This window comes from Strix aluco, chromosome 5 (genome assembly GCF_031877795.1).
Source record: "Strix aluco isolate bStrAlu1 chromosome 5, bStrAlu1.hap1, whole genome shotgun sequence".
NCBI classification, from domain to species: Eukaryota; Metazoa; Chordata; class Aves; order Strigiformes; family Strigidae; genus Strix; species Strix aluco.
This window is the reverse complement of record NC_133935.1, coordinates 11,013,031-11,039,926: the sequence shown is the minus strand read 5'-3', so window position 1 is coordinate 11,039,926 and position 26,896 is coordinate 11,013,031. Positions and strand designations below refer to the sequence as shown.

General features: G+C 48.6%; 2 protein-coding genes across 2 annotated transcripts in view; one reads left to right on the top strand and one right to left on the bottom strand.

The window, feature by feature from the left end:
• The window catches only part of PAH (phenylalanine hydroxylase), a 41,442-nt gene extending 26,066 nt beyond the window's left edge, over positions 1-15,376 (bottom strand). Inside the window, exons 1-4 of the mRNA XM_074825935.1 lie at positions 15,277-15,376; positions 15,026-15,152; positions 10,772-10,879; positions 245-428 (exon numbers count right to left, since the gene is read on the bottom strand). Of these exons, the coding sequence (XP_074682036.1) occupies positions 245-428; positions 10,772-10,879; positions 15,026-15,152; positions 15,277-15,287 (430 nt within the window). The 5' untranslated portion in view covers positions 15,288-15,376. The remainder of the gene's footprint in view (positions 1-244; positions 429-10,771; positions 10,880-15,025; positions 15,153-15,276) is intronic.
• An 8,520-nt stretch (positions 15,377-23,896) lies between these two features.
• On the top strand, positions 23,897-26,620 carry ASCL1 (achaete-scute family bHLH transcription factor 1). The gene is made up of 2 exons (XM_074825328.1): positions 23,897-25,022; positions 25,255-26,620. The coding sequence occupies exon 1, from the start codon at positions 24,337-24,339 to the stop codon at positions 24,997-24,999; it is 663 nt and encodes a 220-aa protein (XP_074681429.1). The 5' UTR covers positions 23,897-24,336; the 3' UTR covers positions 25,000-25,022; positions 25,255-26,620.
• Positions 26,621-26,896: the final 276 nt, after the last annotated feature.

Sequence of the window (26,896 nt, the reverse complement as noted above, 5' to 3'; positions counted from 1 at the left end):
TAACACCATAACACCAGTTCCCAAGAGACCTACTCAGAAACATGGCAAAATGTGGAGCATGGCAGTTTACACTGAGAGAAAATCTCCAAATGAAAAAGCTTATAACACAGACAAAATAGGCAGAGGGAGGGAAATGCAGCCATACAGATCCAAGAGTACCTCCTTTGCTGCAGGAAAAAGAAGTCATTTAAGTATGTGACATAAATATGCCTTGTCGATGTTATCCTTGTCAGTGTATCCTTACCGGTGTCCTTCTTCTTTGTTCGTGAAAGCTCATGGACTGTTGCTCCGATATCGTTTCTCAAGGACTTGATGATCTTGTCCAGTGCTGGCACATTCTTGCCTTCCAAGTTAATGAAAAATTCATACTCGTCTTTGTTGAGACGGGAAGGTCGGGACTCAATGTGGGTCAGGTTTATACCTTTTTCCTGTGAGAAAGAGAGATTTTCATCCCACAGGGTTTGGGGGAAGAAATATGCCATAAAGACTAGCTAAAATTCATGTGTCAGTCAGCAACCCACACTATACAATCCAAATAACTCAAAAATAGAGACTTGCCTCTGGTGGCCACTGGACTGAGGACTTTCACAACAGGGAGAGAGACAAAAAGGAAGAATGAGAAGGATGCAAGATTCACCCTTGTGAAGAGCACCAACATAAAGATTGTGCACTACATAAACCTTTGAAAAAGATGGAAGCAGGATACACGTTGTAAACAGGGGCTTTATTGTAATTAGTGACTCCAGTACTGCAAGTACATAATGGAAGCTTGTCTGTGTGGACAAGAATATTTCCCCAGGATCAACATGGGAATTAGGCGTTCCACCTGTAGGGGCCCCTGTCATGAGAAAGTGAATGCTGTATTTACAAGCATCTTGAAAGGAGGTTGGCAAAGCAAGCAGCTGGGCACCCTGTGCGATAAGCTTCTGCCAAGACACTGCACAGTCACCTGCAAAGCCACCTGCACAGTTTCCAGGGCTGTGAGCAGGTGTTGGGCAGACATCCAAAGGGAAATGTGGATCTGCACTAAAAAGGCAGCCCAGGTTTGTACAAATAAAAACGTGGTTGTTCTAAATCACGGAATCATAAAATCGCAAAATCTCAGAGTTGTTGAGGTTGGGCAGGGCCTCTGGAGATCATCTAGTTCAGCAGTCTGCTCAGGCAGGGTCTGCTAGTGCAGATCGCTCAGGACTGTGTCCAGTCGAGTTTTGAGTATCTCCACAGACGGAGACTCCACAACCTCTCTGGGCAATTGCTCCAGAGTCTGATCACTCTCACAGAAATTCAATTCCATCTCACCAGATACCTTCACTGATCAGCAGCAGTGCCTCCTAGGTCTGAAGAAAGGGATCACTGGCAACTGTAGTCTTGATGACTGTGGCCAGTGGGTACCTGACCTCAGACATGCCATCATGTCAATGTGTAACAAGTAGCTAAAAATCCTATTTTTCCAGTCACTTAAACACAAATCCAAGAAAATCTACCTCAGTTTAGTTGAACTCAAATGTTTTCCTGAACACTATAATTTGAATATGAAAATATTACTTTATTTTCTTTGAGAAAAACCTTTTAGATTTAAGTTGGTGCTGGTTTTACCACCTAACCTTTCTGTTAGGCTCACACTAGAGCCATGGCCACAGCACACTGAGGTCAGGTCTTGGCTTCTGTCCCCTGGAAGGATTAGACAAACCCCTTGAGGAAATTTGGGCCTGAAAATCAACTGCAGAAGACTCAGAGGAGCTGACACACAGTGCTCAGCAGCCCTGGAGAAGCTTTTTTTTGCTACTTTCAGTCTTAAGAAGACCCCATACTACATAGAGTGAAAAGATGGCCCCACTGGTGTCAGTGTCAAACCCCCTGCTGCAGTGGGGTCAGGATTTCATCCATGAAGAAACGTTGCAAGGATCTACTTGTGACCTACAGGGAAGAAAGAGCAAAGCTTTTTTTCTGTACCTCCCTCTAGTTTGAGCTTCTCAAGGCCTTTAAGATTTTCTTTGCTCCTCACAGTGCTTGCACAGCACAGGGGGGCATCTGGCCATCAGCGGCAAAGCCCTCATTCACTCCATCACAAAAGGCAGTTTATTACTTGGTAGGAAACAGCATGCATGTCATTCCTCTGTTTCCTGAGTGTCGCACGCTACAGATGAACTTAAATTGTTTGGCTAGATACCAATACAATAAGTTGAAAAGGTCAAAAGCGCATTCACCAACTGCTGCTCTTGAGAGATGCTGTCCTCACGGGGCCGTCTCGGGGAGAGAATGACCACCACTGTCCTGGGCCCCAGGGACAATTTGTTTTAGGCCTCCAGAGCCCCATTTCACAAACAGACCGTACATTGTACCCTCCGCCTGATGAGGCACTGGGATGTGGGGCTGCCCGGAGCTGGAAGTTCAGAGGACTCGGGGCTGGAAAGCTTTTGACAGAGATCAGGCACAGGGGGCTGCCAGCCCCTTTACCACAGTTACTCCATGGAGAGTGCTGTGGCAATGTGGGGCTGGCATCTGGAGCCCTGGGTCATTTGGCCACTCTGCATAGCCACTCACAAAGGTGGAGAGTGGGTGTAAAGCCTCCCCCTGTTAAAGGCTCGGCTCAGGCACGCTGAGGTGCTGACTTACCTTCATCTTGTACTGATGTGTCAGGGTGTTGTTTTCTGCCTCTGTGTAGATTCACAGGGCAATGGGATCCAGGGCCCTGACTGGGCTTTCTACATCTTGCAGAGGCTATGATAACATGGACCTACCTCCCTTTGGTGGCCATTATCCCCTGCTTCCCTCCCATACCCACAAGTGTTCATCCCTGCCTCAGCATCCCTCCCCTGGAGATAGCAGAACTGTTTGAGAGATCACACGGGTACCTCAACTATATCTTTTTTTTTTTTTTTGGACAGGTGACTTTTCCATTGTACCAGATCTCCCACCTGGCTTAGAGAGCAGCTGCACAAACAGCGGTGCCCACAAAGTGGAGGGAATGATGCAGGGGTTGGGAATGAAGAGACAAGCTGCAGGGTGGCCACAAGGCATGCTTAAGGCAGCAGGAGCATCAATGCCTCTCAAAGTATCGCCACAAGCTAAGAGTAGGAAAAAGAAAAAAAAAAAAAAAATGAAGACAGGGAGGAAGGAGGTTCTTTCTTACACCTGAGACAGCAGAACAGCTTCCTGCAGAGTGTGAAGCTGGTTTGCTGTTTATTTGAGAGGTGCCTGCAGCTCAGCAATGTTCAGAGCCAGCCCGTTACCTCTGTGACAAGGCTTCAGGACCTCACAGCAGAGAAGCTGAAGGGAGAACCCTTCTGGTGGCTGTTTTCACAGCAAGAATTCAGCAGCATATGTCCGACTCCCTGAACTGGTGCTCCTGGAGAAACATGCTCTCATATGCTGTGCCTTGCTACTAAGTCCCTGATTTCAAAATATTTACAGTGGGTCTGTTACTAGAGTTGCTTTACAAATCTCAATCTCATTCTAGTCCAACTACTCCATCTAGCGTTTAATCTTCATAGTTTCACATTGTTCAAAACTTTTTTGTATCTTCAGTATTGCCAGATATTGCCATTGCATCAAGTTTCTCTTCTGGAGACAAATTGTTACCTGAAATAGGAGAATAGGGGCATTTTTTGGTTTAGTTGTTTATTTTGAGCAGTTTTTCAATTTGTGTTTTTTAGAGCTTGAAATTTTGATAATATATGTTCTCAAAAGACAGCTAATAGGAATTCTGTACTTATTTTATGAGACTTCATGATTTCTGAGCTATTTTTTGTTGATGGAACCTAATTCCTAACCTAACTGGTTCTGGAAGATCTGGGCCATCACATGTTTAAGACTGGATTCACACCTGAACTATTAACATTGGTCTCTTCTGTCTTTCTTATTTTAGAGCTGGTAGAAATGAGATGAGTCCATGGCTAGAGATTAGACATGCATTTGCTGAATTCACCTCATCATCCACTTGCAGCTGCAAAGCCCTTGCAGCAGGTTAGTGCTTCTCTGCTTCTTCTCAAGTTTATGACCAGCATAGAGGTTGAGTCTTTCCTACATGGACGCATCCTGTCATACAACCACATATCTGCTGGAGTTCTTCTGTGCTGGTAGAGGAGGGGTAGCTGTTCACTTTGCGTTTATTTCAAAGCAGTGTACTAGGCCATTTCTAATACACTTTTTAGCAAGTATTAAAAACTCAGAACAGATTTTGCCTTGATGACTGAGGGTAGCATTAGGTGTAACACCTAATAGAAATTACAGGAGTACAGTATTGCCAGATCCCTTGAAATTAGCAGAAGTCACTCCAAATTTCTTGCTTTTTTTCTCCTCCACTCCTGGGGGTGAAAGATCTCAGCTTTCATTATTTGAATCTCTAAGTTAACAGTATCTCTATCACTCCCCGTTAGAGAAAGAAGTCTCAAGATATGTTCTCAGAGCTCAAAAATCAAGTTAGAACTAAGTCCATTTTGTGTAAGTCATCATTTTTGAATGACAGGGGTTAGTAATACAGATATCAATTTACAACAGAGGCAATGATGGACGCAGGAGGAGATTGCCCATCTCCCTGCCTGCCTTACCCCACAGTGCTGGATCTCAGCCTTGGGTCCCTCTCAGAGGCCATGAAGCAGCTCCAGTCCCTTCCCCAAGTTATTCCAGTTATGCCATCCTGACCAAACACCTCCCGTGCTCCAGCTGCCCCACACTGGTGAGATCAAACCAGCCTGGTGTTATACTACATCGGCAGTCTTGCAGAGGTCACTGCCAAGAGAATTTAGTCCCACCCTCAGAGTTTAATGGCCTGATCATTGGAAAAGAAAAATTGTGTTTTCATAGCTACATGGGGAAGCTTCCAGTGGGGATGGATACGTTCTGGGAGTGTTATGGGCTACTGCGTCCCATGGCATTCATATGTCCTTCTGTTTACGCATTACTAAATGCTCCTGTATATCGTTGCTAAAACTGAGTACAGCTGTGAAATCCATCTGCAGCTTGTTTTCATGACTGTTGTCATTAAGTTTGGCTTCATCAGGAGACCCCACGTTGTTACCAGATGCAGAACCGTTGACAGCGCTATGGTGCCGCTAATCAACATTCACTGAGAACTTGGGCGAAATCTCCCAAAACAAGTATTTACTTGCACTTTGCACCAAAAAAAAAAAAAAAAAAAAAAGTGATATGTTCTTTTAACCCTTGTCACAGGCTAGTTCAGGGCTTCCTGATGGGACACTTTTGGAAGCACAAGTAGAAACTCAGTGCCTAATTTTCACAGGAATTAGGAAGTTGCAGCAATGCCTTCAGCCATGGTTTCCCAAAGTGAAGGCAAACGCAGACAACTGGTTCAGCTTTACTGTCCAAGGGTCTGCTTCTCATCTGAAGAAAGTACTTCCCCATCTTCTCCTTCACATCTGCTAGGGTCTTCCTCACATGACAAACTCACAGAGGCAAAGGGACCCAGATCTGACCGGTGCCAGCAAACAGCTCCAAAGGACAGTCAGCCCTGGAGCAGCCCTGGTGTCCATCACACGGCACTTCTGTTCCAACCCTAAAGTTTGGTATGAGGCATTCAGCATAATCTAGTCACAAAACACGTGGAGTGGGACAAACCAAAAAGTATATGTGACACTGCGCAAGCACCTTACAAGAGGGCACTCCTCTCTTTAAACTCATGTCGGTTTACTAGATCAAGGAGCCCTGCTCTCCTGTCCCTGGAAAGAGGAGAGCTCAGACTGAGGACACAGATTTGGAGCAGTGAGTTCAGGTGTAATAAAATGATTGTAGCCGTTCATATGCATGCTATGATGAAAAAACAAGTCTCTGGGTAGAGTCATGCCTGGCCTGTTCGCCTGTCCCTGCAGACGGCACGCCTGGCCTGTTCACCTATCACTGCAGACATCTCCAACACACCCCCTGGCCAAAGTGACTGCTCTCTTCTCCTGATTTGGAAACAACCCAAAACACTACAAAGCCAGTACCTTCCTGAGGGACAAAGAGATAACAGTCACTTTGGACTTTCTGTTGAATAAAGTAACCTCCTAAACAGAAAAAGAGCACAGTCATTTTTGCTGGCTCTGAACAGCACAGGTTCTCATTTAATATAGCCCGTTACTCTCATCCAGTCTTCCCACAGAGCACTAACTTACTCCAGGAGCAGGAGTACTACTCGGTGCAAATCTATGAGTCTGCTTTTGAGCTAGAGCCTTACTCATTTTAAGTAACACCACTGACAGCCAGACCTTGTACAGAGGTCTTGCTCTGTATTTGGGAAGTCACGTCAGTGAAAAGAAGATAGAAGGCTCCTCTATGAGAATGGGTTGACCAAACTTGTAATATATTCCAACCCAATGTTTGCTACATGCTACAGCTGACACGTCTCCTTCTACTTGTAAATCCATCAGGAAATGAACTTCTGAGGAGGTTAATGTCAAATTCATGTGGAAAAATGTCAATTAAAACTGAGGGCAATCCTTTTTACATATTGAAATGTTTAGTTCTGATATTTTTTAATGTTGAATTTAACTCTGGAAATGCCAATCTTTGAGGGGGGACAATTTCTTTCTTTTTTTTCTTTCAGAATGGGCTTTGTTGCTGTTTAAAAAAGAGATCTCAATTTCAATAGGTTTTCATCACTACAGAGAAAAATAAACATTCCCATCAAGTGTAACACTTGAGTTAACTCAAAATGCTCTGCTTTGTTTTTTCAGTTTTGATAAGAAACATTTCATTTTCTGACCTGAACTTATACTTTGTAACTTCTTGATGTGCCCAGTGAATCAAAAAAGAAATATAATTCCACAATGACTATTCTGTCTTCCTGATTTTAAGCATGATATTTTACTTATGTCTAATGTTTTGTTTCAAACAAGTATTTATTTGAGTATTGTCTTCCTAGCTACCATCTTCTAGAACAGCATGAACCAGATAAACAGCATATGGCTGCACCAAGCACTGCCCTAGTGTACTGCATGTCCTATCAAAATTAAATTGGCGTAAAGACTGGGTTTATGCTGTCACTACAGCCATCCTCAAGTTTGCAATAAGGGCAGAGGTGTTGCCCAAGCAGAACTAAAAGGAAGTTGCATGAACACTAGAACAGATAAAGATTAAAGCTTTTCAGCTTAAAAAGCCATATAGTCTTTCTTCAAATGTGTGCCTGCTCTTCTGAGGGTCCAGCCCTTCCTCCATAGACTGCTTGCTCTTTTTGGACATTGTGCATTGGCCCAACAACTGAAACACATTAGAGAGAATGTGAATCAAGAGTAAATGTAAGAAAAAAGTGGATATAATCAAGTATATTTTGGACATGAAACCAGGAGACATAAGGAGCTGAGTACATAGAGGATATTTCTCAGAAGAAAAGTCTTCAAGCTACATCAGAAAAACAACAGTTGTCACTGTAGCCACATACTTGTCTGCAACTGGGACCTGAACAGAAAGCAAGAGTTTGGGTCTTTGAGCAAAAATACAAATGTGAGAGCATGCAGCACTCTGTCAACTGCATGATCAACCCTGAGATGGAGTAGGACAAACATTAATGTTTCCCCAAAACACATTGAAAGTCTCTTAAACTTGGTGTCTCAGTTACAAGATGTAATTCTGTGCTGTGAGCACTCTCTCTGGCGCAAGCCGCTGGCCTTGTGCCTTCCCCTACCTGGATATAAGGCTCCCCTACCTTCAGTCCATCCTGGCCCACAATGAGGGCTCATCACCTGGGCTGTGTTTGGACATTGCGTCCTTCCCTGGGAGGTTTTCCTTCCTGGTGAGTACAGATTACATCTGTACTGGGGAGCAGCCATGGTGCTTGGTGAGCCAGAAGTCCTGGACCTCCCGTTATCCAGGTGCAGGGCCAGGCTGGAGCACAGCGCAGCTCTCTTTGGGCTCTTGCTCCCCATGGAGTCAAGCTGTGGTGGAGGCTAATGCCTGGACAAGTTTCACCCCAGCACAGAAGTAGGACATGGGCAGGATGTGAACCTGGGAGTGAGGAGGTGCTCCTGCATCCCGGGCAGGGACACAAGAGTGACTGAACAGCCCTCGCAGAGTAACAGAAATTTTTCCTCCAGCTCTTAAACCAAGGAGAGGATAGACCTCCACAGGTCCACACAGACACCTCCTTTACAGAAAGACATCCTAGCTGCTGATGGCACCATGAGATCTCTCCTTTCTTTAGGTATCCCCCTCTATTCCCTGTGTCTTCATCTGGATATTGCTTCTAGGCTTTCTTCTCTGTCTTGAGAGAGGATTTATTTTTAAGACATGCATATTCACAGCTCACTTAACCCTCCTCCTCCCCCCTTCACTTCCCAGAGTAGTTTTATAGATTGGCTAGAGAAGAGGCAAAATCCTCAAAGCCAGTGCTGGAGGCACTGTCCCTTAATCACTCCCAAGAGCAAGCTGGGAGGAGGAGAGGGTTGAGCTGTGCTCTCTGCCTGCATTCCCACGGCGAGTGCCCAGAGACACCCCTGGTCAGCCCCCAGCCTCAGCAAGGATCAGAGAGGCTCCAAACATGCCACGCACGGCCATCAGCACCAGAGGCCACACGAGGTCTGGCCCTTTGTGGGGGTCAACGGCTGCAGTGCCGTGTCCGCGCCAGGGAACAGTGTGATCATATTTTGTGGCTTTTGTGTTTTTATTTTTCCTACTTCATGTGGTTGCGTGAGGCAATGACAGCCAGAGCAGCCGTTTCCACATTTCCTCCCTGCGCCGCCCGTCTGAGACAAACCCACTGCATCTCCCTGGGCTGGCGCCCAGCCGACGACAGAAACCCTGGGGACAAGGCAAGAGGTCTCCCTGCCCAGAGGAGCCCACCAACAGAGTCTGAACTAACTCTTGTAGCTAACTTGCATCTCACAGTTGATTTTATTAAGCAGGGAAGGGGTACAGAGGAAAAAGTCCTCTCGAGGTCTTCCTCCTGTCCCCACCCTTCACCTGCATATCACCACCTTCCCCTTCTCCGCTGCGGATGTCACTGAGCACAGTCTGTATCTCTGAGGCACCATGGTTATGGCCCAGGTAGGAAAGGGTGGAGGTTATCTCAGCCATGCATGCACACTGCTGCACACAGGGTGAGGTCCTTCACACTGAGTTAGAATTGCCCAAGGGCTGCCCTGGTTTAGACACCCCAGCGCTCATAAATTCACCAGTGACAGACCTGAGGAGCTACAGCTGCAGGTCAGGCTTGTGCCATTAAATCCCTTTCCTCCAGCCGTCCATCTGTTTCCCTACTACATTGCCAACAGCATGCAAAACTGCTATAAGAGCACCTATGCCAAGTCTCTTGACAAGCTTTGGTGGCTGAGACACTGAAGGTTTGCACAGAAAGAATTGGCTTTGTTGGGCTGGGAAACCACCCAGCCATCAGAGCATACGTCTTTGGCTGAGACCCAACCCTGCAGTTGCCATCAGGGCCACTGGGGAAAACCATGACTCATCCAGTCTGGTTTAGGTACCTGCTTTGGGGCAAGAAGAATCACATCCAATAAGTGGCTACTTCTCTCTTTCCTATACTAGTTCCCCTGCAGATTTTCCTTTAGAGATTACAACAATTTGGTTAGTAGGCAGCAGTGCATTTAACCAGAGAATATCAACAGCCTCCTTAATTCACTTACAGACATGCATGCCACTGACATATGGACATTTTGCAGAACTGTATTACAGTGGTCAGTTCACAGATTTAGATGAGCTCTGCTGACATTGGTATGAATTTCCCTTCATCTTAATGAATCAAATATGTCCTATAAGTCATAACTATTTTTCATTTGTACTAATACCACACAAACCTTTCATTTCCTAGTCAATTATGTTTATGAATGGAAAGTATGCAGGCCACAACTTTTTACAGTGTTCTATAGAAAGAACTGCTTTCGGGCACAACTATTACATGATGATGTTCTAAAAAAAAAAAAAAACAAGTCACTAAACCAATAGAACAGTGTATTTGCGTGCGAGTGCAGAGTACACAGCTCTGTGTGTTGCAACACAACCACCCGGAATTACAAGGATTTTGTGCTTTTTAAACAGCATCCATGACATCTGGGAAATATTTCTGCAAGAATAAATAGGCACACAGTGTCCTGAAAGGTAAATGGCTTCTTGTTTCCTCAAAAACGTTCCAAATCAGCCAGTACAAGTTGCTGAGTCCCTTTGGCATAAACAAAGTGCTGTCATTTTGTTGCTGTTTTGTAGCTACCCTCTACCGCCTCTGTAGAAGTACCACTGGTGGGAGATGTGGGCTTATTTATATTAGATTTACTGTGGTGGACAAGGGCTAAGAGGATGGTAGCTGTCGCCAGCAGAAATACTTCATGCAACCTGTGCACTGTGAGTCACAGGGCTCACATGCATGTTATATTTGCCTTTCTATACATCTACATATACATACACATATACATGTACATGTACATGTACATGTACATAAGTGTACGTGTTCCTGTACATATACGTATAAATATATATACTCAGATGTCCATCTCAGGTTATGGCCCAGTTCACTTCTGCCTCTTACTCAAGCAGTTACAGTGGAATATTTTCTTCTCAAATGGAGAATATGCATTTTTTTCCACCCTCATATCTGTTAAAAGTAGAGGTTTTAATTTAAAAGTTTGAAATCAAATTTTAACTTAAAAAGGCTACTTCTGCTCCAAGACTTTAAGGGATTTTAACCCCTGAAAATAAATGTGTGCTGCTTTCCCCCATTATGGCAATGAAATGGAATCATAAACATGACCACAAATACCCTGAACAAATGTTGTTGCAATGCAAAAATTTAAAGATCCGGTCAGGTCTCCTGAAGGAAAATATTTACCTCAAATGTGCGGAGAACTTTAGCCAATGCCCCAACTTCTTCTTTCAGAGAGAAAATCAAAGAAATCACACCATTTTTATTTGAGGACTCTTCAATGTACATAGATTCCTGAAAGAAAAGAAAACAAACAAACAAAAATATTTACATTCACCCTAGGAGTCAGTTTTGGTTTGCTCCATTTTGCATGGCATCAGCAATGTAAAGAGGGTATAAAGTTGCCTCAAGTGGAAATCAAGGCAACTGTTGCTGCCAGAAGAAGTAGAGCAGCTCCGGGGCTGCTCTGATTTTTGATGGCAGAGACAAATCCCTTCTCCCCCACAGGGCCCATGTGGGAGCGAGGTAGTCAAAAAGGACGTGAAAATAGTCTATTACCATCTCTGCCTTGCTTCACCTCTCAAGTATATCAAGCTTAGGGATGACTGGAAACATTACTGCACTTCAGTTCCAGCTACAGCGCAAAGCCCTTCCCTCAGGCATTCTTTTCATTAACACGCAGGATTAAGCAGAGCAACGTAGATGAGCTCTGTGCAGAGATGTAGTCCGTGATCTATGTTTCCCTTCAGTTCTGCTTGTACCTTCCAAGTAGCCCCAGGAGAGGTGGTATTCACTAGAGGGATATGGAAGGTAGTTTAAAAAAAAAAATAACAACAACAGACAAAAAAATAAAGGGGAAAATGTTGGATCAAACACTTAGATCTTCCCTAAATCCCACAGTGAGTAAAGACCCAGTTAGGGCAAGATATGTTTTCATTTATGTTTGTTCCATTTCTCTTATTTATTTTCTCCTCTGCAAATTCCAAAAGGCAATTTCCAGTATTCCCAAGCAAGAAGAAGGTTTACTTTAATTATTTTCATGGTTCTCATTACCAGAATGTCTTAGTGCATCTCAGTACATGGGAAGAGCTACTTCACCACTTCAGAAACAGGAAACTGAGTCCTGAATGGGGCCAGATTTTCAAAATTATCTGGATACCTGACATGGCAGGTAAGTGCTTGATGAGATTTCCAGAATCACTTAATTTTTCTGATGTCAGAGTAAATTTGATGCACAACCATTACAAACTTTTGGAAGTCACATTAATGCCTTATTTGTCGGGGGTTTTTTAACATCTACTGGTCGTGGACAAATTGCCCCTGGTTGGTATTTCAAAGATCACACCAGACATCTGCAACACAGATGGGCACAGATGTAACAAGTCCTGAGTCAAAACTTGACTTGAGGTATCCATTCAATTTTTCTTTATGAAGATCTCTATTTTCAGTCAGAGCGTGTCCTCATTATAGCTATTGTTTAATTTAACATATAAATCAGAGTATAAAGAGTCTCGGTTCCCAAATATTGTACTTAGAAAAGACAGTTTTTCTAGCAGACAAATTAATAATCATATCCAGTTACCCTGAAGCCATAAAGTTCTTGGTGGGGGCTACATTTTCTGAAGCAGTGTTATAAGGAACTGCCTTCTTTTGTAAAGTAAATAACTGCTGATTCTTCAGGCTGTCTCTGAGGCTGCCTAAGAATTCATTGCCAGAGACCGGCAACAGATTTTTCTATCCGGCTTTATTTCCAGAGGTTGCAAAGGTTATCCAAATGTTTTCCATTTCTATGGGGAACCTCTAGTGGGAACTGTAGTAGAAATATTGGTTTTATGCAGCAGAGGGAAGATTGTCACCTGTTCAACTGTGACACTTCCCACAGCATCTCAGTGTCTCCTGAGTCCTCACCCAGCCAGGGAGCTGGCCCAGCTCTTACATGGTAGGGACCAAGAGAAAAAGCAGTCAGGAGTGATGTGGCAACTGGCTAATGAAACCCATTTACACCTCAAGCAACCACAAGGGAAAATGATGGAGTCTGTCAAAAGACAAACCAAATGGCAGTAGTCCAGAAATTTTATGATAGTGTAACCAAAACTGTCCTGTGAAATACTGTCCATGCATTGCTTTGCGCTTCTGTTTTCTCTCACCACAACCAAAACTGATCTTAGTTCAGGACAGAACTGTGCTACACCAGTGTCTATCCAATGGACTGAGAATTTCATTTTAATGGTCTGCACTGGAAATGTTTTAGAAGCCATGCAGTTATGTATTTTAAATACTCTTCCCAAGGCATGCCATGAGGATCTTCTATGGTGGGTCGACTTGAATCTGTGTGACAAAGGGAGAATTTGTTGTTTGGACACTGCAGGGGATACAGTGCAAGGTTCAAGTCCTGTAAGGTAATTCTGATGTTAATTGGTCTCTTTGTAGCATGAGATTACCCAAAAATGCCTTAAAAAACATCTTTCCAACCCAGGTAGATTCTCACTGGTCACTAGCCTTGATGTGTTGAGATCAGCCACTTTCAATCTGTCCTCACTCATTTTCCCACTCTTGTAAATCGATTTATGTTGGTGCTTAAAAGTAAGACATACTTTAGGGAGTAGGCACTAATCTTGCAAACAGTGATACTTGCTTAACTTCTTGCACATCTGCATATACCCTCAGTTCACTGGAAGATCTTTGTACAAACATTAGTTCATTCCTGAATCTGTCCACAGAGATGACAGCTTTCATTGTAAGGAGAAAGAAGAGTAAAATGATTGTTTTCCCAGTACCCAGTTCTTAGCAATATATACGGAGGCAATACACATCAATACACACTGGAGACAATATACATCAATATATATGCTGGAGGTAATATACATCAACATACACACAGGCAGCCACATTTATTGCTGAGCTTTTTGTAGTACCTATGCATAGTTTTCACTGTTGATCACAGTTTATCTGTGCTCAATTCTAATTTCTTGTTTTGCAACATACAGAGAGGAATTGCAACTTTTGGGTAGTTCTAGTGTTCCATTACTACTGTCATTATGATTAAGAGTTGAACAAATTGTTTCATTTTCATCGAAATATTGCTTATATGACATGTATATATGATTTATAAACATAGTGTGGAATAAATTAAGCTCTAATTTTCTTCCAGCTCCTTTTTTTTCAGGAAGTAAAATAAGAACCAGATGATGAACATCCATTCTTGGACTTAATACAATCTCTAAGGTAGGTGATGTGTAGATGCAAGGATGGGTTTTCCTGAGCACAATGCAAATCTGCATTTTTAATTGACCACTTTGCACATAGATTGATATTGCCTTCCTGACACATGTGGCAGCATTTTAGGTCAATAACACAGACCTGTCAGCCTTCTAATCCTTTTCTGAGCTGGTTAGATAAAGCCCTTCAGAATGAATTCCAACACTGTTAAATCCAGAGGAAATTTTGCTTGCAGTTTCAGTGAGAAAAATTTCACCTCTGTGTGGTAAATACCAGACTTACTAGATATAAAAAACAGTAGAAAAAGAAATGCAAAAAAATATTTCAAAGGAAATAAAATTCCTAAGTTACTTCTGAAAATGGACCTAGTTTCCAAGTCAGATTTCTCAAGGCATTTAGATGCTCAGCTCCCATAGATGTCATTGGGACCAAGCAATTATACAACTTGGAAAAGAGGCAAGGTGAGACCCCAGAGAATTGTAGGAGTTCAACCTCAGCACACAAAGCAGTAGGAAACCAGGATTCCTTGGCTGCTCCACTCCTAAAAAGGCTTGTAGAAATTGAAGCCCTTTTTTGCACATATTCTGCAGCTTGTCTCTGCCTTCAGAGCATGGCATAGGATACATACATGCAGAATGTGATCCTAATAATTAACCATGCTGGCCTCAGGTTACATCACTTGCCCCTGCAGTAACTATAGTGCCTGAAATGGAAAGGCATGGGCTTCAGGACCTCCCTGTATTTCCCAAAGCAAAGGGTTCAGAGTAAAGTCAGTAAACATTAAAAAAGGGGATGTCAGAGTCCCAAAATTTAACTAATAGCTCAACCAGAAGAGCACATAACTTCAGCTGCTTTCCTTTAACAGAAGACAGCTTTCTTTCATCACACAGGTTTAAGACCTCTAATTAGCTGCTGCTCTTTTCTGCTTCTTCTTCTCTTTGCCATATATGCAACGATACTGTTGAAATGTTCATTCCCATTCCCCCTGTACTTTTGCAAGCACAATTAACAACAGACAAGTGTGTCGGCTGCCAAAAGGGAGAACGGTGGCAACCAGGCACTGCAAAGCATTGAGACAGGAGCATTGTTTCCTCCTATCTTGGGTCCCACTGCCTCTCAGAGAGCAGGGGACAAGATTTGGAAAAGGGGGGGGGGGGGCGCAGAAGGGAGGCAGCCACAGCCCCCCCTGTGAAAAGCAGGCACACAGACCCCATTGCTTACCTGGAAAGGGTCACCATTCAGCTTGCAGTGCTGTGCATCCATGTTGCAGAGACAGCGATGCCCACGCAGAGAGGCCCCTTCACCACTGCAGGTGAAGCCTTCTGACCTTATTACAGTGGCCAAAGCTCTGTGCAAAGGTATTTAAAGTGGAGTGAGTGAGGCAAAGCCATCCCCTTCCCCCCCCTTCCCCAGCTCCCTCCCCTGAACAACATGCCAAGGGGGCGTTCTCCCTACACGCCCCCCCCACCCACCCCTGGCACATGGACAAGCTGCTCCATGCCAGCCGGCCCCTGTGAGTCCCACCCCGGTGCGTAGCGGTTCTCCAGCATATTGTTTCTATCTGCGCCCAATGTGGACAAGCAGCATGCTTTGAATTAACAGCCTTCCTCCTCCTGATCGGCCGCTGCTCTCATTTTTCCACGTCAACGTGTCATCTTCAGTTCATCCTCCCCCCCATCTACTCCCACCACTGCATGTGTGTTCAGCCTCAGATGGGTTTCTCATTAGGGCTCGCTCCACGTGACCAGAGATCAGATGTCCTCCAGGATCTAGTTTTTGGATGCCAGACTTGGGGCCAGAGAGGGCTGTGGCACAAGGAAGCAGCTGGGGCACTTGTCCTTTTGGAATGCATCCAAGAGGTCAGAGATCAGGAGACATCACTCCACACACCAGACATTGGAGAGAGAAATACCCTGTGCAAAGGAAGCATGAAACACAAGTTGGGTGCATGAACCTCACACTGGGATATGAGTTTGGATATGGAGAAAGGGAAGAAGGTAAAGGAAGAAAAGGAGCAGGGAAGATCAGGTCAGAGCTAGAGGGAGGATGCAGAACTGCAGATGTATGTATGCTTGTATACAGTGTCAGCCATGAAGAGCTACAAGGGGAATGGGAATGGGGGACATAAATTATTTCAGAAAAAGTTGGTAAAGAATTGGTATAAAAGAGCCCAGATTTGGTTTAGAAAGAGTCACCAAAGGGTCTGAGGGAATAATGGAAAATTGTAGCCCAATACCAGAGGGCAGGTGAACAAAAACAGCTAACTGGTCATGTATCTGTCTTGTTATTGGGAAAGATGAAGTCTGTACCAAGACAAACTATGTCAAGGCAGGTAATCTTGCTATACTTTTGTGATGAAAATAAATTCTGTGGAATAGAGAAATCATCTCTTTACAGTTATTTTAGCCTTGAGGGAAGCTCTACTACATGCACCAGTGAAAACGCAGATTGGTGAATACTAATACTTACCATGAATTATTGGTACTTACAAAATCCAATAGCTGCTAAATCCTATCAGCCTTCTAGCAGGAAAACTGAGTGCAGCCACTTTCAGGGATTTCAGTCCGACCTCATGTTGAACCCCATGACTGTGGAGTCAGAATCCAGCCCATTGAAATCATCAACTGTACAATGTGCATCTGAAGTAACTCAGTGCTTTGGGTGTGAACACATACCTTTTTCAAAAGAGCTGCTTGTTTGTGCATCCTGTGGCTGCACACAGCAGTAGAAAGTGACTTTCTGAAGTGATCAGCAAGCCTGTGGCATGGGGCTGGCAGGTCAAGGTAGGCAGCCAAACGCGATGCACATATAACACTGTGGGCCCTGCTGACACCATGGGGAGAGATGGGGCAGTAGGAGAAAGGAAGGTTAATCTTGGTAATTGCCAGCAGTATAAAACTACTTTTTTTTAACTGCTCAGCCAGTAAGTTCACTACAGGAGGGAGTATTTTGTGTCCTGTGTTCGTGCAGCAACTGACAGTCCTATCCATGATAGGGACATTGAAGGCCACCTTGCAAAAAAAAAGAAAAAAAAAAAAAGGCAGTGAGATAAGGGTAATGACAACACTGGTTATAGTAGTCCCTGTGCAGGGCAGGACAGCCACCTGCAACTGGTCTTGTTTACTTTCCCCACACATCATGCCTCGCTACCTGGTATATTTTTCAACTAGATTTTAAAAAACTTAAATGCATGTCCTAGGCTGGCCAAAATAACTGTGGCATCCGAAGTCAAAAGCTATTTTTTTCTGTCACTTGTTTATGTCTGTCTTTTTCTTTCTTTTTTCCTTCTCTTTTCACCAGCCTTTGATCAATCTTTTTTTTTTCTTCTCTGTGGATTTTACATGTATTTAATCTTTTTTTTTCCTTTCTTCCATCCCTTTTCCTACGTATTACACCCTCTGTTCACTCTACCTTGACAGGAATGGCAAGGTAAAGTGAAATATCAGGCATGCAAAATACTGCTCATGACCAATCCTTGTAATTATCTATTTTGCCTTCTCCTACCCCCTGCTTTTTCTATTTATGTTGCAGCTTCTCTCTTACTCTTATTGCTACATAATCATAATAATATCACCAGTGTAATACCACCAGTTTACTGTTTAATCAGCCTGAACTGTCAGGGGTTGCCTGGTAGCAAAAGGTACTGGCTGGAGGAAGCAAAGCTCCTTCTTTCCAGGAGGAACTCCCAAATTTTCGTGTTCTGGAGCAAAGGGGTGGGGGTGGGGGTGAAGGTGGGTGTGTCCAGTGTCATTACAGTATGAACACACAATTGCATCAGTAGTGTTACCTTGGACCATTTCAGAGTCCAAATTGCCTGAGCCTCTCTGTCTTCTTTGAAGTACTAGTTCAGCATACCAAGCATGGGTTCGTCCCCCTGCAGTGACATTGCTAACTTGGGTTTCAAGTTGCCCCATGAGTCTGGTTCCCTGGCTCCTGAGTGAGCACCTGAGCTTTCAGTCTACCACCCAAAGCCCTGCTCTGGGCTCTCGCTGCAGCACCGTGCAACCCCACTCCTTTCAACCACATGCAGCACTGATGTCCCACGTTGCCTCCAGCTAAAAACACCTTTTCGCCCTCGGAAACACACTTTCTTGGGACACGCGCAGACACACACGTGCGCGCGTGTGCATCCATTCCTGGCTGTGCTGCTCAGCCACAACTGAGAGGGCTCTTTGCACTGAGAGTTGGCAGGTTCCCCTGGCTGGCATGATGCAAGTTCAAAGGGCCACGGACTTTGGCTGCTTTTCAGACTGCTCTTTCCCGCCTCTGCCTTTAGCCAGTATTTGCTGAGCGGTGGCTTCCCTGGATCTGTGTGTTTTCCAGTTGGGGCAGGGATGCCCCTTGCTGTGCGAGGACACTGGGACTATCCTTGGCCTGCAGCTCCCTGCCTGCCCTGCTGCTGCACGATGACACGGGCGATTTGAAGGAGCAGTGAGCAATGGAGAGAAGCTTTTCTAGCAAAACCAGAAGCTCCTGAAAAAATCCCAAATGAGGATTCAGTGAGTATCTCAGGCGGTGTGTGTGATGGCAGCCCCCCCCCCCCCGCCGTGTAGCACTACTGTGTACGCATTTACCAGAGGTCTCTGGGGGCTGCAGCTCTCCGTTAGGTGCCAGCCAGGCTGCATTTCCTCACACCCCGGTCTACACTGCGATTGTAAAACCGCCCAGCCACATGCCCCCTCCCTGCAGAGCCGGGCCCCCCGACATCTCCTGCAGCCGCTGCTAAATGCGTTTTGGCCGCACCACATCCCCTCCCCAGAGGATTTCCCCCGGCTCCTTCCCTCCGGAGCGCGGCGTGGCCGGGAGGTGGCACTGTGTCCTCACGGCAGCGACAGCCCGGGCCGGGAGCGGGCTGGGGGACTGGGGGGGACACCCGGCTGTCCCCGCCGCCTGCCTCCGGGGGGGGTGTCCGCCTCCCAGGCTGCGGCAGGCATCACCCAAAGCCCCCTCCCACCCCTCCTGCCAGGGCACCGCCGCCTCGGAGGCGCCGGGCAAAACACCCCCCGGCCTCCAAAATTTAGTTCTCCAAAAAGTGGCGATGAGGGGGAGGCGGGGGATGGGATGGGGGGGGGGCAGCCCGGTGTGATTTATCCCCCGGGGCTGTGATGGACGCGGGACGCGTGGCCGCACAATGGGGCCACCCGGCGGGGCCGGCGGGAGAAGGGCCCCTCTCCGCGGGCGCGGAGGAGCCGGGGGCACAGCGCACCCCGGCGGCGGCGGGGGGCAGCGCCCGGCGGAACCCGCGGGAGCAGCGGAGGGGCGAACGGGCCGGGGCCGGGGCGGGGGGGACGGGATGGGACGGGACTGTCGCGGCTGCTGCTTTTTTTTTTTTTTTTTTCTTTTTTTTGCAGCCCTATATGCAAACTGTCACTTCAGGTTAGCACAAGGCCTGATGTAGCTCATTAGCATGAGCTGTATCTAATATGCTTAAAACCTCTAATTATTTATTATGCCCTAATTGGCAGCCCAAGAAATGTCTGCAAAGTGATGAGTGCTCATCCCAAGACGCCTTTCGAGAAGAATTCAGCAGTGTCCCTGATCAAACGCCATTTTTAATTCTTCATTGGGGCACAAGCTTTATACCTCCTATAGACGATACAACGCTGAGAAAACTCGTACAACTCGCTATCCCGAGGACTAGCCTCCCTTCACCCTGGGCAGGAACGGGCAACGATTACTCACAAACACGGTTTAATGCTCAAAGTCCTTCTTTCTGTAAAGGGACGCTTAGGAAGAGACGTTAAAGTTTATCAAGTATGGAAAAGTGTAGGCAGATGCTCCTTGGAAATTACTTACCCGAAGGAACAGCCGTCGGGAAAAAATCGCTTTCCCGCTTTCTGAAAGTACCAAAGTTTTGAAAATTATATTCACATAGAAACTGTTTCAAAATGAGTTTACCTCTCTGGGGTCGCCCCCCCTCCCTCCTAATTGCCTTTTTTTTTTTTCCTTCCAAGTCTGTATTACGTTTCTTCTGGCTGTGCCAACTATTTATTTATCTTTATTCTTTCTCTCTTTCTTTTCATTCATTATTCTCTCTCCCTCTCTTTTTTTTTTTTTTTTTTTTTTTTCCCTTCCTTGTGTGTGTGGCTTCTCGGTCTGATCTGTAGCTTGTTACCACCCACTGCACGCTCTCTCCTGCAGCCGAGGTGTTTCTATACAAACTTCAGCGTCCAGTTGTCATATTAATTATTACACTGAGTAATGACTGAAATAGTCAAAATAAGGGGAGACTCAAGAGAGCTTTTTCTTGCTGCTCAAAGATTCAGCAAAGAAGCCTTGCAACAAAGCACTAATTGGTCCCCAGAAATACTCTGACAAGGCATGGAAGATAGGTTTCATAAAGCCCAGCAATTGTGAAGGGGGAAAAGATCCTTGAATAGACCCCACGCTTCTTTTCTAAACTCTCTTGCTGAGCAAAAAATGGACTGCTTCTTGAATACTGGACTGATCTTGAATGCTATACCCAGCAGAGAAAAAAATGCACCATTTATTGTAAGTTTTTTTTCCAGCTATTCATGTGTTCTATGTGGAGAATAAGCTGGTTTTGTTTACCATGAAAGACCTTTTACTTTATTTTCACTCTTGGGGGGGAAGCTGGAAAGGGGAGGGGGAGGGCGAAGGGAGGGAGAGAAACACATGTGCCCAAATCCAGACGAGCTGCCTACTGTAACAAAATGGAGTGTAACAAATCCTACAGAAGTCCCGAATGTATCGATTCTTTGAAGATCTATATAGATTAACGACTTTCGTTCTGCTTTTCCAAGACGGCATTTAATCATAACGTAAATGGCCTTTAAAAAAGAAAAGGGACCAAAAAAAAAAAAAAAAAAAGGCATACCAAAGTTTTTTTTAAAAAAAAAAAAAAAAAAAAAAGACGGCAAGGACTTCAAAAGACCTCATGAGTGTGGCTACAATTTAGGTGCACAAAAAACCCCACTATAAAATAATGACAGTTCAAGATTAAAAAAAAAAAAAGGGGGGGGGGGGAAGCCCAATGAAAAGGGCAAGGGCTATTTATCATTATGTTAGAATTAAGAATTTCCAAGTGCAGGTGCAGGACTGCGCATACAAGTGGGTGTAGGCGAGGGACCTTGAAACAATATTTATTATCTATAAATCTGGCAGCCCCCGACCCCTTCCTCTGCGCAGCGAGCAGCCAGGGGAGCTGGCAAGCCTGGCATCACTTCGGACAACGCGAGGGGTGCGTTTGCTCCCCGGCGGCAGCGGATGGCGAGGGACGTGCTGGGCGGCGGGAGGAAAAGGCTCTGCCCTCCCCCTTCAACCCCCCCCCAGGCCCCGGAGCCGGGGGAGCCGAGCGGGGACAGACCCAGGGAGGCAAAATTACATGCGAGTTACACTCCGTGACCTCTGGGACTCGCGTCTTTTGCTTTTTTAAGAGCCCTCAGAGGCTCGAGAAGGAGGATCTCAGAAACTCCGGCCTCATTCTGCCATTTCAAGGAAAAGGGGCAAGAATTTCCCTATGTGGTGTTTCCACGCCAGTTCTGGGAGCGGGCTGCTCCAGAAGAATTACTCTGTTTAAATATGCATATAGTTTACAGGGCTACAATTATTTTGATGTTTCTGTTTCCGCTTCCCAGAGCACTGGGATGCGAATCCCAGGGCTGGTTCATTACTGTTCTCTCACTGCAGTGATGTCACAGCACGGAGGTGATAACGCAACAGCTATTTCCAGTGCAGAGAATTCTGGTGTCAGCCAAGGGATGTTGAACAAACCATCCAGAAGACTTGGAGCTGAAGAGAGAGCGCTCCCTATACAGAAAATGAAAATGAATGTTTTATCTTGCTTAGGTCTGGCTGTCCTGCCCAAGAGAGAATAAAATCATTTAATATGCATGTTTCACATGCGATGAGACAGGAGGCTAAAAATCAGACAGAAACTCAGAGACCAGTGAAGAGGGCCCTGAAATAAAGATGATAGAGGTTAGACCAGACAGGACTACTTCACCTTCTTCATCATACAGGTGCATTAAAAGCTACCACGTTAAAAATTACTGAAAGAGTGGTTAGCAGGTGCACATTAAGGTTCTGCCATACCACGTTGCTGTTTATCACTGTTTAAACTCGCATGCCCAGCCAGGGTCAGGGATCCAGTGGCAGACGAGAAGAAGTGATCTCTACAGCTCCAGGCTGCCACAATTGAGGCCAGCAGCAGAGCAGGGCTTATTTTTGCTTTCATTTCCACTGAAACCTCAACAGGGACTGTGCAGACCCCCTCCTTCCAGGCTTTAGGGCTAGTGTGAGCACCGGAGATGAAAGACACTTGCCAGGGACTTCCAGAGCCATAATCTCACCCATGGCAAGACTGTCATACCATGGCTCTGCTTTTTTTAGTAAGCACACACAGCTGAGCTTTCAGAGCGGAGGTGAGGCACAACTGAAGGCAGAAAATGTGTTAAAGCTTGCACAGGTCGTGGATATGCGGAAGGCAGGAGGGCAGGGAGAGGCCATGCCGGGGTCCTCACCGCTGCTCGTGCCAAGAGCAGGGCCACCAGCGTGCCCTGATGCTAAGCCTGGCCGTGTCTCCCAAGGCTGCCCACACCCCCCCAGCCCCAAGAGCCGGTGTGACCCCCAAGTCATGCCAGCCTCACGCTCCCAGCGCCTCAGCACCGCTTTTCCACATTTGGTCCTGAGCCAGAAGGGAGACTTCACCCATCAGCAGGCAGAGTTTCCCCTGCATAGGCCAGGTCGAGTCTGACTCCCCAGTTACAAGCAAATGCCATCACCCGCTTGGAAAGGTGGTGACCTGCTCCCACGCTGCAGGGCGCCGTGGAAGGCAGCAGGGGCTCGGGGAGCTGCATAACCTGGGAAATGGGCTCTGGCAGCGAAGGGAGAGCTGACTCCACGCCCGCTTGCTTCGCTTAGCCAATCTGTCTCCCTCCGAGACGAACCTCCTCTCCCCGTGCCGGTGACAGCTCTGTGGCACGGGTAACCGTCCGCTTCGGACGCACCCAAGGAGGGGGTTATTCTTTCTCTCCAGACAGGCACTCGCCCCTTGGCACTCAGCGTGTCACGGGGGTAACTCAGGGTGGCTTCGCCCGAGGCTGTGCACGTTCCTGCTCCTCCCAACACCCGCACCGGTTCGCCCGCCGCTCTGGGAAGCCAATGGAGCCGTCCGGGCACACGCGGCTCCGAGCGGGCCCCGGGCGGCGGGTCGCGGACGCCCCCAAAACTCAGGCTGGCAGTGAGCGGAGGGAGCGGTACCGGTGCTTCCCAGGGACAAGGACAAAACGGCCCTTTCGCGGTCGCGCACACGAAGTTTCCCCTCCCGGCTGCCTGCGCACATACACACGCCGCGCCCCGGCGCTGGCGAGGACGCTTCTCCCGTGGGCACGCACCGGGCCTCCCCGTCCGCGCCACGGGACGCCTCCGTGCCAGCACTGCCCGCCCCGCGGCTCTCCCCGCCAAACCCCGGCAGGTGCCGCCGACGTGTCCCCTCCGCAGCCCCCGGGCGCCCCGGCGGCAGCCGGGAGCAGAGGCCGCCCCGCACCTCCCGGGGCTGCCCGCACCCCCCCCCCCCCCCCGGCGTGGAGCGGGAGGACGCGGCGGCAAACGGCGGCTCCCCGGGCAGGGCTCCCCCCTTTCCCCCTGCGCCTGCACCCCGCAGCCGCGGCTCCCGCCCCCCCCGCGGCGGCCCACGCGCGCCGCCTCCCGCCGCCGCCGCCCCGGCGCGGGTGTTTGCTCAGGGCCGGGAGCGCGGCACGCGCCGGGCGCACGCACTTGCAACAACAAACCCGCGAGGGGTGGGGGGCGGCGGGGCGGGGCGGGGGAGCGGGCGCCGGGGGGCGGGGGGAGGCGGGGCCCGGCGGCGGCCAGCGCGTGTGCGCCGGGAGGCGCGGGGGGCGGGGGGGGGGGGGCGTAAGGGGGATGGTGGAGGGGGGGGGGGTGAGTGGGTGGGTGTGCGCCCCCCCCCCCCCTTTTCCCCCCCCCCCGCGCTGAAAAGGCGGCGCCGCTCCGCGACTCGCGGCCGGCAAAGCCGGGGAGCGTGGAAGGCGCAAGGTGCAAAGTGTGTGTGTGTGTGTGTGTGTGTGAGCGCGGGGGGGGCGGCGGGGGGAGAGTGCGTGTGTGTGTGCGTGTGCGTGTCTGTGTGTGTGTGTGTGTGTGTGTGTAGGAGGGGGGGGCCGAGCCCCGTCCGCCCCTTATAAGAGACACAATCCCCAGCCACTTTTCTGCAAAAGGGGCTTTGCAAAGCAGCGTGCGCACACGCGAGCGCCACGAGCCTCCCCGCGGCCGCCGCACGGAGGGCGAGAGGGAGGGAGGGGGGCGGGCATTGCCGCCCGCCAGCCCCGGCCGCCCGCCCGCCCGGCTCCGCCGCCCGCGCCCTTTGGTCGCCGCTGCCCCTTTCCCCTGCACTCCGTCGCCTCTTTTTTTTTTTTTTGTTTTTAAGCGAGCGCCGCAAATTCTGATTTTTTTTCCCCCCCCTCCCCCTCTTTTTAAATTTTTTGGGGGGCGGTGGGGCGACGGGGACCGGCCGCCGCTCGGGCGCCCCCGCCTCGCAGGACGCCCCCGCGCCCATGGCCAGCGGCAGCCCCGCCAGGATGGCCAGCGGCGCCGGGCAGCCGCCCTTCCTGCAGCCGGCCTGCTTCTTCGCCGCGGCGGTGGCCGCCGCCGCCGCCGCCGCCCCGCCGGGGCCGCCACCGCCGCCGCCGCCGCCGCCGCCGCAGCTGAGCCCGGCGGGCGGGCAGCCCTCCCCGGGCGGCAAGCCCTCGGGGCCGCGGGCCGCCAAGCGGCAACGCTCGGCCTCGCCGGAGCTGATGCGCTGCAAGCGGCGGCTCAACTTCAGCGGCTTCGGGTACAGCCTCCCGCAGCAGCAGCCGGCGGCCGTGGCGCGGCGCAACGAGCGGGAGCGCAACCGGGTGAAGCTGGTGAACCTGGGCTTCGCCACCCTGCGGGAGCACGTCCCCAACGGCGCCGCCAACAAGAAGATGAGCAAAGTGGAGACGCTCCGCTCCGCCGTCGAGTACATCCGCGCCCTGCAGCAGCTCCTCGACGAGCACGACGCCGTCAGCGCCGCCTTCCAGGCCGGCGTCCTCTCGCCCACCATCTCGCCCAGCTACTCCCACGACATGAACTCCATGGCGGGCTCCCCCGTCTCCTCCTACTCCTCCGACGAGGGCTCCTACGACCCGCTCAGCCCCGAGGAGCAGGAGCTGCTCGACTTCACCAGCTGGTTCTGAGCGCCGGCGGCCCCCCGCGGCAGGTGGGTACGCGCCCGCGGAGGGCCGGGGCGCCGCGGGCCGGGGGAGGCCGGGGGGGGGAACATCGACACGCGGGGCGGCGGGGGGGTGTGCAGCCGCCGGGGGAGGGGGCGCAGCCGGGGTGCCCCCCAGGCGGGCGCCGCGCCTCCCGCGGTACTTACGAGCGGCTCCGGCCGCCGGGCGCTGCGCAGGTCCCGGCGCGGCTCTGATCTGCTCTCTCTTTTATTGTTACAGGACAGTTGCAAAAGGGAAAAACAAACAAACAAAAAATAGATCACACACAGAAAGACAGACAGAAATCCACCCAGAAAAAGAACCTGTTGCATTTCCCGCTCCCCCGCCGTCGGAGGGCGGTGCGGGCACGTCTCTCGGCGGGCGGGCACAGCGCTGCGCGCCGCGGGGGCGGTCGGGGCGGCCGCCCCCAGCGCCGGAGCCCGGTCGGCCTTTGCATGCCGTCGCGCCGCCACGGACTGCGCGCCGGCGGAGCGGGTGTCCCGCGGGGGGGGAGCCGCGGAGGCTCCGGCCGGGCCGCCCCCGCCCCGGGCCGCGGGGAAGGGCGCTGCGCTCCTCGGCCTGCGGAGGAGCTCTTCCTCCTCCCCAGCAGAAAGCCACCCCCCCCACCCAACCCCCGCGTCTCCTCCGCACCCCGCCGCCGCCGCGGCCCTTCAGAGACTGGCGTTCATCGCTCTGTGGACAAAGTTAGTTCCCCGATGTTTGTGGAGATGTTGAAATGAAGCTATGCTGTACTCAAAGAAGCCCCTGGAGCCCCGTCTCCCCCCCTGCCCGCGCCTCTCCCTCCCCTCGCTCCGCGCTTTTCCTCTCGTTTCCATCATAGAATGCTTCCAATCTTTTTTTGTGAATTTTTTTATTATAAGAAAATCTATTTGTATCTATCCTAACCAGTTTGGGGATATATTAAACTATTTTTGTACATAAGAGAGAGAGAGATTTATAGAGGTTTTGTACAAATGGTTTAAAATGTGTATATCTTGATACTTTTTTAATATGTAATGCTTATTACCTCTTCATGTTTAGACTTGTAGTCGACGTTACCTTACAACTCCCATTTTTGTATGTGGTTTTGTAAAGGACTTGGATTTCCTCCAGATGTACTTTAGCACCAACGTGTCTTACTTTATAGAAACTTTGTTAATGTATTAATAATGTTATTAAACAATGTTCAAAGTGAACAAAGTTTATGCAGCTATTGTCCAAACGCAAAATGGTAGCCATTTGTTTTTATATGCTGCCTTTTGAAAAAAAGAAAAAAACAAAACAAAACAACAAGAAACACAAGCAAACAAACAAACAAAACCCTATGCCACTGCCTTTTCTTACTGTTTTATTACAAACTTACAAAGGTCCTGTATAACCCTGTTTTATACAAACTAGTTTCGTAATAAAACTTTTTTTAATTAAAATGATCAGCTGCCTACTGCATGCAATTTTTTTTCTTTCTGCCATTGACAACGATGAATGTAAGGACAAAATGTTAAATGATGTTATGCCGGAGCTAAGTTGCATATGAAGTGTTTGTATCTGATGGATGTAACATATATATCTTTATCTATCTCTATATAAATATGCAAAGATCTAGCGGTATCACCATTGTTTTCTTGCCCTTCTGTGTTGCAAATGTGTATCCAAATCAAAAGGCGAGGGGATGATTAACGATTGCATTGTCCTTCCTGAAATCACGGCACATTAAAGAATTCTCCCCAAAGCCCAAGTCCTAAAAAAGAGGGCGCTCCATCCCGCATTTCGGCGGTGTGACCCTGTCTTCCGCGGCTCTGACCCAACGGGGCAGAAAAACACAGGGGGAGGCCCAGCCGCCGCCACCGAAAACACGGGCCACTGTGTTGCCTCTGCAAAGATA

Excerpts from the sequence above, each read along its gene's own strand:
- ASCL1 (XM_074825328.1), top strand. The coding sequence starts at position 24,337 with ATGGCCAGCGGCAGCCCCGCCAGGATGGCCAGCGGCGCCGGGCAGCCG.